Source organism: Hypomesus nipponensis, chromosome 4 (genome assembly GCF_054491055.1).
Source record: "Hypomesus nipponensis isolate SF chromosome 4, ASM5449105v1, whole genome shotgun sequence".
Lineage (NCBI taxonomy): Eukaryota > Metazoa > Chordata > Actinopteri > Osmeriformes > Osmeridae > Hypomesus > Hypomesus nipponensis.
The window spans coordinates 1,565,765-1,578,306 of NC_140364.1; the positions used below are offsets into that span (position 1 = coordinate 1,565,765).

At 43.7% G+C, this 12,542-nt stretch overlaps 1 protein-coding gene across 1 annotated transcript in view; it reads left to right on the forward strand.

Moving 5' to 3' along the window:
- Positions 1–1,044: 1,044 nt before the first annotated feature.
- Positions 1,045–12,542, forward strand: part of csmd2 (CUB and Sushi multiple domains 2) — a 228,656-nt gene continuing 217,158 nt past the window's right edge. Inside the window, exon 1 of the mRNA XM_084695567.1 lies at positions 1,045–1,532. Within this exon, the coding sequence (XP_084551693.1) occupies positions 1,346–1,532 (187 nt within the window). The 5' untranslated portion in view covers positions 1,045–1,345. The remainder of the gene's footprint in view (positions 1,533–12,542) is intronic.

The following is a 12,542-nucleotide window of genomic DNA, read 5'->3' on the forward strand; positions in this document are numbered from 1 at the left end:
TGTGTAGGCCTATTATATAATGTAGTTTATTCAAAAGGTTTAAGTGCGCTTGACGCACAGCTGTAGCCATTTCCACATGTAAAAAAAAAAAAAAACTTTTACACAAAACGCATAGTGTAAAACTAATGACCGTTTATATGCAAAACTGTAAACGGCATTCGCATTAACTGGCCAGAGTTCCAGGCTGTTAGGTATCAATTTCACGTTCAGCGAGCAAGTAGTGAGCATCTCGTATTAATGTCACAGTAGCTACGGAGGTAAATTGTGTAGTGCACCCCATGCATCCTCCTAAAACCCATTCCAGTGTTAAGTTATTTACCGTATTGAAGAAAAATCTCTACTTGGATGGGCCACTTGTTGTCCAACGGCCAGTCACTGTCATCATCATTAGGCTACGAGGATTTAAAACACGATTCAACGATTGCGATGGCAACATATACTACATATGCCTACTGTAACTGCGTTGGTAGCCTATATATTGTAGGTGTGCTGACAATTGTATGGAGTGAAGAGGAAAACTTAATGGTTAAATGAGAGCCCATGTAGGAGGATGAAACGAATACCTCCTCCTGAGCGACAGAGGCAGATCATAGCGCGCCCCGCGACGCGCAGTGGACGAAATCGAGAGAGAGAGAGAGAGAGAGAGAGAGAGAGAGAGAGAGAGAGAGAGAGAGAGAGAGAGAGAGAGAGAGCGAGAGAGAGAGAGAGAGCGAGAGCGAGAGAGCGCGCGAGAGAGGCGCAGAATGAAGCAGAGCTGCATTCGGACACTTGGCGTTGTGAAGACCTGAGCCAACGTTTCTGAGGGCTGCGAATACTGGAAATACACGATCACTTGTTCTTTTGTCACCTCTAAACCATCTACTTATATGTTGGCAGGAAACTTCTAAAGTAGGACGATTCGGTGGATCCGGATAGAATTGGTGTCAGTATTCGGGGTTTCTTCCTTTCATGTGCAAGTGAAATGTGGATTATCGACGTTGGTGTGTTAATTTGGAATAAATAGAGGGAAAACAGCACGGCCGTGGGGTAAGAAAGTGAAAAAGGTATAGCTCGTCTTCCCAGTTCATCTCACATCGAATTATATATATGGAGAGAACGAGGGGTTGTTAATATTGAGCGTGGGTAGATAAGACTCCGCTTCTATTCTCTCCCTGGTACATATACCTTTTTCGGTGTGAAATCTTTACACAGAGATTCGCTAACCCCGCGGTCCGCATGACATGGTTCAGTCCAGTTGCGAGATCCGAGTCTCGATGCATTGGGATTTTTCTCGGCGCCGAAACCAAGTGAATCTCCAATTTAAAGCCGTCTGATAACAACCGTGCCTGCCAGACAAACCCCTGCCATGACAACCGCCTTGAACCGGGACGGAACTGGACTCGCACGGAGATCGGAATGCGTGTGCAGCGTACATAGACCGAGGAAAACGGACGGAATACGGGTTTTTGCGCTAATGAAGGTTGGGGTACACGCGCACTATTGGAGCCGGGTGCTGTTCCTGTACGTGGGGCTATTGGCCGCCTCGGTAAAAGGTAAGTTTCCCTGCATGGTCTCGCTTGTGCTAAAGCAATTGCGTGGGGAGACGCACTAAAATAGGCTACATTCCCTCTTCCTCCCAGAATGCTAAACGGCCTGGTGGAGGCAGCTTTTCATAGCATGGGAAAGTTCAGAGACGTTGAGAGTTGAAAGACGTTGTGTTTACAGCGGAATTCTTGAATTACGTGGGGGTTCCTCTGTCGTGGAGAGATTCCCCCAATCAGTGGCCATACCGCATTTCAGAATCAAATGTGTGTTTCTTAAGGCAAGAAAAGAGGGGGTGACGGCGGAGATTCTACGACGTGTGATAGTCTTCTCCGCATAACTGAGCGGAGGTATATCCCTGCTCAGCAGCAGGCGGTTCATCGCGGGTAGCTAAACACGCTGCCGTGAATTCCGTTAGATAGCCGTTTGAACACTGGTTGAACGTCAAAGCTGCAGTTGGCTATGGCATGGAAGTGAATAATTAGCCGTCGCACCTGGTCTCTGGGATCTACCATGTCTGTTCATCTATGTATGGCGTCATGAGATGCATGTCTGGTGTATACTACACTAAGCTCATGCATTTTTTGTGAGGATGAGTCTGGTGAATTCCCTCCCTTCATTGACGTGTGTGTGTGCTCGCGCGCGCGCGTGTGTGTGTGTGTGTGGATGAGAGAGAAAAGAGAGAGGTGGGCGTCAGTCATACAGTTAGATGTGACTGGAAGACTTGAGATTTGGTGGTAGTGTATTTGGCTAAAATCCTGGCAGCGCTCAACAGACAAATCACATTGATATAAACATTGCAGAATGGAAACGTTACATTTAGATCAACCTTTATTTAATATACCATACAAGGGTAAGCATTCGGAAGTTGATCTGGCACTATCAATTCAGACTCCATGTTGCAACCCCAAACGCAAAGTCAAAATACCTCACCAAAAGCGAACGACATCCTCCACGGCTTTCAGCAACCGCTCGCGCGGACAGAAGTTATTGGACGGTTCTTACACACGGGAGTCAAATGTGTAATGACAGTCAGGCCTATAGGCTACATCAAAACCACTCAGCACTTCAATTAAATTTCCACATGGCCAATGAGAAGAGAGATTATAGCCATTCCATTAATATGTCGTCAGCTGTGACCTCAGCTGGCATTTTACAGTACCCCCCGCCACCCACTCCGAAACGTCATGGCATCCAGTTTCAGTTACGCATCCTCATCTAACATATTCTGGGTTCATTAAGACAACAGCCGCTCTCTTCTCTCTTGAGGAATCCATGCCGGTTCACTGAGTCATCAATGGCTCTCATGGCTTTAGGGACGGGATTTCATGTCCTCAGACTGTTGAAATCCTTCTGCGGTCTCGTCACCGTCGCTGACGACCAAAACGCATCAACACTTATTTATTAATCAATTTATCACCACACACAGTAGTTTGACTGCGCGGCTGGACAGAGATTACTATAAACGAGACCAGTTTGTCTCCTCGGTGCAGCGGATTACCTCCCTGGCTGCAGACAGGGGTGGCAGTTGCCGCGTTTTCCCGTTAAGCGGCACCAGAGATTCACTTAGTACTGAGCGGACGAGAATTGTGTTTGCAGCTGCACACTGCCCACGTAGTCCTTATTTAGATAACCGACCCGGGAGAAACTTGGCTAACGTTGTTATAGGTTATAGTTGAAGGCTTTACAGATTTGTTGGCATTAAGTTGTGGAACGTTTATCTATAACCAGAAGTGTGCCCTAAGTGTATGCCATGATTCTCATAAATTATTAAACGGGTCGAGGGACGAAATCTCGGAACTAAATGTCACTCATAATCTCATTCTGGTCTTTCATTTTATTTAGTTGTTATTATTTTACCATAGGCCTAATAGGCTAACGGTAGTGTCACGTAACAAAAACGAAACGGATTATAAAATCCGTTGTAGACGCCAGATGATAAACCGTTGTGTTCTAGTTGCCTGCACCTCATCATTGATGCGCTCTCAATCGTAGGTGGCGCAATGATCTGATCGGATTGATACTGAGTTTACAGCCAGTGCACTCATTTCAGTCCGCTCAAAAAAGGCCCGCTCCCAGGGGCCCGGCCGCTCAATAAACACTAATCAACCTTCATTCAATAAACCCAGGAGATGGGGGAGGAGGAGGGACTAGAGAGATTATGAGGAAGAGTGATGATGAGCCAGTCTGATGAGGCAGATTGCTGATGACGCGTGAGAGGCATGTGTTGTAGAACACCCGCGCACCTCAAGCTTGCCCGGCCCGCTATTAGATCGTTAGTTACCGAGGCATGAGACAATAACTCAATATGTCTGGAATCACGAGGGTCACGCTTCGTTTTCTCCTGACCATCTGACTTTATGCAACCAGCGGTTCTAGTTAATCAAGCAAACCTTTTATTAACGCCCTAAAGTTTTGGTGTCAGAGTGTGGCCGTGACGCAACTAAGTGAAATGGCTGTTGGTTTCTAGGCTCGTTGTCCTGCCATATTTCACTCCTGACTGCGTGTACACAAGTAAAAGTCTTGTGAGATACGGAGCTCCCTCCCGCCCGCATTATGACAAGTAAAGCAAACCCACCACCCCCGTGATGTGAGATACCTTTGAGAGTGAATCTGGGTAGATGCCGCGCCAGAATCCCACGGATGCAGTGAGATTTGCAGACCATGGAGAGCACCTCCCTGCCTACTCAAAGCAGCGTTATTAACCACAGCAGTATCTATCTATGTATGTATCTATGTATGTATCTATGTATGTATCTATGTATGTATCTATGTATGTATCTATGTATGTATCTATGTATGTATCTATGTATGTATCTATGTATGTATCTGTCTATCTATCTGTCTATCTATCTGTCTGTCTGTCTGTCTGTCTGTCTGTCTGTCTGTCTGTCTGTCTGTCTGTCTGTCTGTCTGTCTCTCTGTCTGTCTGTACCCTCATTCTTCTCTCATTTTTTGTCTCCAGCTCCTTTCTCTCTATCTATCCTTCCTTCCCCAGCCTGTGTTGTGGAGTGGTTGAGGCCAGCTCTCCTCTGGCTCTAGATAACCAGTGGGGAGAAGTAAACAGGGCATGCTTTATCTGTCTGTATGCTGGACTGTGGTACAGAATGCTAAGCAACAGGCTCTGCTGCTGCAGTGGCCCCTTGCTCTGTCAAAGAAGACTACAGACAGAGAGAGAGGGAGAGAAAAGTGAGAGGGGGTGAGAACGAGAGAGATGAGATAAACACAGAGGGAAATAAATAGGGAGGGAAACGGACAGAGAGAGGGGAAAGGGAGAGGAAAGAGGGAGAATAATGGGGGAAAAGGGAAAGAGCGAATCAGAATGAGAGAGATGGGGAGGTTGAAGTGGAGGAAGAAAGGGCTGAGAAAGGGATAATGTGGGCCTAGTTTCTGTGTGTTTTGCTCTGGTGAATGATCTGTATGGAGCGTCATCACCCTATCAGCCATCAGGCAGACTCCTCTTTCACAACACTACTAAGTTTCTATGTGTGTGTGTGTGGTTGTGTATTTTGGTGCGTGTGGTTTTGTTTGCATGTGAAATTGTGTGTGTGTGAGTATGTGTGATTGTGTGTGTGAGAGTGTTAGAAGGCCAATCTCCACACAACACAATTGGATGGTTGCGCTTACAGTAATTGATGTCAGGCAGGCCATTATTTCTAAAAGGAAAGATTGCATGTGTGCGTGCCTACGTGCATGAGTGTGTTTACAGGGGAGTGTGCGTGTGGTTGTATGTGGATTTGCCCTCCCTCCAGATGACGCTCATTTTCTCATTCTATTCTTTCTTGTTCTCTCTTCTCTTCTCTCTCTCTCTCCCCCCCCCTCTCTCTCTCTCTCTCTCTCTCTCTCTCTCTCTCTCTCTCTCTCTCTCTCTCTCTCTTAATTTCTCTGTATATCTCCAACTCTCTGTCCCTCCATCCCCAGTGTCCTCCCTCGTTTTTGCCTCCCTCTGGTAATTCACACTGTCATCTGACTCCAGATGGCCAAAGTGTTTGTAGTCGGATACACATACACGCACACACCTGCTGTACACAAACACACTCATATACAAAACCACACATTGTTTACACAATTTCTTAAACACATTGCAAGTGTTATTGAAGTTCATTGCTATGGAATGGTTCCAAGCAACTGAATCAACATAAACAGATTAAGTGTTTTCTTTCAAAGAGAATCATTTAGGAGTGCTCTCAGTAGGAGGTCAACTTGTGACTCCTGCGGTGTGATCACCAATTGGTATTGGTGGAAGGAAGGATGAAGGAAGGAAAGAATCCTGATCTACATCTCTTCAGCTATCAGGAATATAACCCCTTACACACTTACACTTACAGTTCAACATGGCAATGAACACGTTTATATTTATTTTCAGCCAACCGCTCTTCCAAACAACTTCACTGTCAAATTGCATGTCCTTGAGTCCTGAGCAATACACCTGCTGAATTTCAACTTCCTACAGTGCCTGGTTCTTGAGATGATCTAGGCACACACAGACAGACACACTGCCTTTATAGTTAGACACATACAACCCCAAATCCCCCAAAGTTGTGACGCTGTGTAAAATGTAAATAAAACACTGCAATGATTCATGTTTGATACAGGATTCTGCTCAACACTTCTGGGTCTTCTTAATCAAATGTTTCCTGATGTGGCAAACGTTTTCAATTGGTGAAAGGTCTGGACTGCAGACAGGCCAGTTAAGCTCCTGGAATCTTCTACTACGAAGCCATGCAGTTGTAATAGATGCGGTGTGTGGTTTAGCATTGTCTTCCTGAAATATGCAAGGTCTTCCCTGGACATCTGAATGGAAGGATATGTTGCTTTCAAACCTGTATATACCTTTCAGCATTGATGGTGCCTTTCCAGATGTGCAAGCTGCCCATTCCATAGGCACTAATGCGTCCCCATACCATCAGAGATGCAGGCTTTAGAACTGAGCGCTGATAACAAGCCAGGTGGTCCTTCTCCTCTTTAGTCCGGAGGAAGCAGGGTCCAGTGTTTCCCCAAGGATTTTTTTTAGCAGTGGGGGCAGGTCTGTCCGACCCCCTCCCCTCCCCCTCGGCCGAAATAAAGTTCTAACCCTATATTTTGGAGTAGGTTAATGTAATAGTCTAATAACAAATGTAATATTGCATATATTTTCGTCCTATTTTGTGTAAAGCAATACAGTTAGGCTACTTAAAGTATGTTCTAAATCGCAGAAATATGCTGCCAATTAATAATTGACGTAACAACTTATTGTAAACGGTCAGTAGACTTGCCTATCGATCAAGGTACTCGAAAGCATGTACACTGTCGGCTTCATTTGATCTTGATAGGCTAAGCATTCTTTAGCAAATAATAACAATAACTACTTCAGCATAACCTAAAATACAAACGTGAGCAAGGGCAGCAATCGCTATCGAATCAACCGGCATGCAATTATGCTAGCAGGGGAAGAATACAAACAACGAAAATCACCAGTTAACTTTAATTTGCAATAACTGTAGACTAATGCAATAACAGGCTTTAATGAACTGAAAACATAAGTTATACGACTTACAGGTCTCAAAGGCGCACACACGCAATCTCAACTGTGAAGCGTGTGTCCTTGATATTCTCAGATATGCACTCGAACAATCACTGCTGATAGACGGCCTAAAATCTTGTACAGCCCTATTTCTGATACAGTGGAGGCAGAAATTTAGCCGTGGCGGGCCGCCACGACAAAATCAACATAGGGGAAACACTGGACGGCGTCTCTGGTTTCCCCCCCAAAAAAATCTAATTTGTATTTGTCTGACCACAGAACACTTGTCTACTGTGCCTCAGTTCATTTTAAATGAGCTTTGGCCCAGAGAAAACAGCAGAGTTTCAGGATCATGTTCACATATGGCTTCTTCTTTGCATGATAGAGCTTTAACCCGACAATGAGTTTTGAAGGCGTTTCTGAGCCCATGCAGTTATTTCCATTACAGAATCATACCTGTTTTTTTATGCAGTATTCCACAATATGTAGCCTATAGATACCGTTTTTTGCAGATTGGTGAACCTCTGCCCATCTTTACTTCTGAGAGACTTTACCTCTCTAGATACTTTTATACCCAATCATGTTATTGACCTGTTGTCAATCAACCTAATTAGTTGCAAAATGTTCCTCCAGCTGTTTTTTTTTTTATCACACTTGCATTTCCAGCCTTTTGTTGCCCCCATCCCAATTTTTTCTTGGAGACGTGCTGTGGCCATGAACATCAAACATTTGATTCGTTTTCTGTTTTATTGTCAAACAGTTGGGGAATCTGGGTTGTATTATACACAATAAATATACAGTACACCTCTGCCTGTCTAAGTGTTGTTGGGGTGATCTATATGAGAAGTGTGTTTAAAGGGATACCAGAGAGGGAGATAAGGACACAATGGTTTGACTGTCGCTTTGGCATCCTTCAGACCTTGATAAGCATGTGTATAAATAACGAATAAATGTGTGTGTGTGTGTGTGTGTGTGTGTGTGTATGTATGTAGTAAGCAAGGAAGAAAAAAAAAAAGGAAGGAAGGAATAGGAGTATAGAACTCTCAGAGGAGAGGTTAGGAATTATGAGCTGTGACCTTCCTGAATGTACACACGTACGCATGCACATGCACATGCACACTCATAGAGTACACTCAACACTAACACAGATACACACACACACATTTATAGATGAGCCTGGGTTAACATGTTTCTGCGAAATGATCATCTGAGTTGCTCAGTGCTTCCATTACTCAATTACCAAATTGATTTCAATACCCAGGTCTTGGTCAGACAAACAGACAGACAAGCAGGCAGACTAACAGTAGACAGGCAGGTTGACAGAAAGACAAACAGAATATATTACAGACATACAGACAGACAAACAGATCTAGGAATACTCATCAATCATGCAAATAAAAAATAATGCTTCTCTTTTTGTCTCTGTCTTCCCTCTCCATCTATCTATTTCATTCTGGTAGTTTGAGGTTATTGAAACCTCCAGAGTAGGAAACAAGGTGATAATTGACTACCTGTGAGTCCTAGGAGATCGCATGGAGATCTCAACATCTTCTGGGAAAATGTGTGACATTTGTGTGTGCTTTTGTGTGTGTGTATGACATCAGTTTATTTATTTTTTGTTAGACAGCATGTCTGTTGCCCCTTTCCCTGTTGTCATGGGAACAAGATGTTGCTTCGAGGAGTCCTTCCAGTCTCTCTCTCTCTCTCTCTCTCTCTCTCTCTCTCTCTCTCTGACCTCTCCTTTTGTCTCTTTATTTCCAACTATCTGTCAAACACACACACACACACACAGTGACATCCCCAGAGTCATAGCCTTCACAGCCCTCCGAGTTTTGGGAGAGGGTTGATTGAATTAGAATCAAAATAAAGTTTCATCGCTAAGTACATTTAGACAAATTAGGAATTTACTTTGATGTGCAGGTGCATAAAGTAAACATTCCATAAACATATAAGAATCTTATATGTGCATGCTGTCCTTTAATATAGATTCTAGATAGATAGGCTATATTTTAGTAAAGGAGTTGGGAACAGCTATCAGGTTATTGTTGCCGCCCATAACTTGATACCTGCTCCCAACTCCTTTACCAAACAGCACCCTCTCCACCAGAGGCGTTGTTAGACATAACATGTAACACGCCATAAATCAAAACAATGTAACCTAGCTGCTTAGAAAGAAGACCTTGGCCTCGCCAGCAGTGCGCACGGACCCTTAAAATAGCATCTCAATAACGCGCCATTGACTTTAGACTACGTTTTTCCTGGTCAGTGGCGGAATTGTTTTTCTGAAACTGCAAAATAGCCCCAGGAAACGTGTGCGTTTGCTGATCCGCCCCCGGGAGCGCAAAGTCATTCCCTAATTTAACGACGTGCGTGTGCGGAGGGAAAAGTCCGCTTAGCATTGAGTGCAAACTAGGAATGATACTTGCGTCGTTGACAAAGTAAATTGTGCTGGGTGCAAGATAGGGCCCAGAGTGTGTTCACCCCGGCAGTAGTCTGTTGTTCATTATGGTGAGTCCGGATAGCTGAGCTCAGTCATTTTCTACTCCTTAATGACGGCGATGTTGAGGATAATCTGCTTGTGATGCGGTCACAGGCGACATATACGACCACAACTGCAGATGAATGATGTCGCTAAGGGATATACGGAAGGGAAGCAGAAGGGGCTTCATCATCTCCCTGGCACAAATGCACACACACAGACACACACATTCTCAAACAAACGCGCACACACTTCATCTAATGCATGGTGGAGTGTTTGAAGTACTGTATGCTTCAAGGGAATAGAAGATGAGCTGCTTTTCTTGGGAGCCGTTTGTGGTAGTGACGGTCGTACTGGGTTCAGAACCAGGTGAACTCCAGGGGTCTCATTTATAAAGCTTGCTTACGCACAAAACGGGGCTGAAAATGTGCGTACGCCACTTTCCACGCAAAGGTTGTGATTTATAAAAAACAAACTTGACGGGAGAATGTGCGGTCCTCCACGCAAACTCTGACCCTCCCGTAGGCCTACGCACATTTTGAAAACAGTTGGAATTGGCGACGCAGATGACCGTACGTCAGACTGCAGAAATTGAATGTGGGAAGAACATTACTCATAATATTTATACATTTAGTTTTCCTCACACACGTTTTTTTCATTCAATTTTATGATTATCCTGAAGATTACATCCAGCAGTGTTATTTGCGCTTGTACTGAGTGATTCTTGTTCCATAAACACCTTGTACAATCCAACTCAGATTTAAAAAAAAAAATCAGCGTTTCCTCACCATCAGATTGTCCACTACGGGAGTTCAGGAGGGGGAGATTCCCCGACTGCATGGAATACAGGATAACATCACATATCCTACCTTTAGATAACTGCAGAACACAGTGTATAACTGAATATATGTATTTAATACTGTGCAAATATCCTCATATGTCAAAAACTGGAAATAGCCTACAGTCGTTAAGCTCCCGTGCAATAGCTAGCGTCCTCGTTATCAATCCAGACTTTAATAGATTACTGTTCATAACAAAACGCTTTTGTTTTCAAATTGTATCTTGACTCGCAGTATATCACTGGCACAGTTGACCACTCGCACAGTTTTTTTAAATTAGTGATCTACCGGCCACCACATTTTCGGAGTTTTCGGGCTCCACCAATAGGCTAACAGTGTCTGAGAAGTTGTCATGCGCTATGATTCACCGTAAAGAACAATCGTATGCCAGGGTCATGATGAGATACTAGATTAGCATTCATGAGGTGCTTTGCATTTACAATTTATGGTTAAAAATGGGCGTGTTCAGGGTGGGGTACAATGCTGATGAACACGTACGCACACTTGTGGGTAATCTGTGATTTATAAAAGGAACATTGCGTACAGGTGTGCGTATGCACGGTTTTATAAATCTGAATTTTTGTGTGCGTACGCCATTTTTGGCTGTTGGACGTACGTACACTTTTAGTAAGAATCCTACGCACAGTTTTATAAATGAGACCCCAGGTCTGTAGTAGTGACGGGGTGGTACAGGGTTCAGAACCAGGTGAACTCCTGTCTTCTTTGTAGTTGAAGCAGCGAAAAAGCTGGTTTAGTTCAGGGCTGTCCTCAGTGGGTGAACCAGAGAGAGAGAGTGAGTGAGATCTTTAATAATATATATATATTTTTGTATTGGGCAGTCAAAACCAGTTAGTCACCAAGTACACCTCATTGGCCAGTTAGCCACCAGTTACACCGCACTGGACATTAGGAACCTAGTCACTCATATTGACCAGGGACAGATAAGGAGACATAGATAAATGAAGAGAGAGTGATTGTGAGATAGACAGTGAACGAGATACATCTATAATTGTGTAGGAGTTTACCTGAATGCCTCCAAACAAACAGAAAAACACAGAGGTTTACCTCTTAGATCAATAAGGGTGATATACAATAAGTTAATTAACAAAACTCAACTAAACTCAACTGTTGATAATAGCAATCATAATGAAGATAAAACCTATTGGAAAAAGTGAAATCAAGTTACATCACAAACATGAATGTTACCAAACTCTGAACCCCTCCCCCCCCCCCCCCAAAAAAGAAAGATCTTAATGATATACAGAGTTTGTGCTTATACACTGGCAATAAAAGTCACCATTGAGATACATGGTTGGCTAAGAAAAAAGTTCAAACAGCTGTAATTTAGTCCTATTTATATATGGGACATAAAAATGGTACAACGGGATGACTGGGTTGCTGCTGTAAAGAACAGCTTATTCGTAGTGCTTTAAAAGTTTTTTGGGGGGTTACATAACTTGTCATGGAAGAGAATTTCAAATCATGTCTACATTTACATTTAGTCTTATCCAGACCGACTTACAGTAAGTACAGGGATATTCCCCCGAGGCAAGTAGGGTGAAGTGCCTTGCCCAAGGACACAACGTCATTTGGCATGGCGTGGAATCGAACTGGCAACCTTCTGATAACCAGCCCGATTCCCTAACCGCTCAGCCACCTGACACATGCAATTGCACCTGACATGCCTAGCATCATTGGCGATGTGTCCTGGCTTAGGTAACTTAAATGAATTTGCGCAACAGGCAAGGGATCCACCTGAACAATCAATATACTTAATTTGAGCTAACTCGGTTGTGAATCTGACACTACCATGCTTAGACTACAAGTAGCTAGCTACTGTGGTGAACCTGGCGTGTTTTGCCGTGGTTAGCACTGTCTCGCTAAACAGATGATGGGTGTGTTGTGATGGGTTCAAAAAAACAGGCATTGATATGTTTTACAACCGGAGGATTGATCGGAAGACTAGAAACCGTTTTGTCAGAATAAAAAAAAAAAACTATCCCTCTGACAAGGTTTTGAACTTACAACCCTTTGCATACCAGCACAACGGCTCAACCAATTGAGCCATTCCCAGGCATGGATTACACAAATTGCATTAATTAAATAATAAAAAAAGCTGTTTCTCCAATGGCGAGCATTGTCAGATTTGGTCCAAGTTCAAACAGCTGTAATTCAGTCATATTTTGACATACCAAGGTGA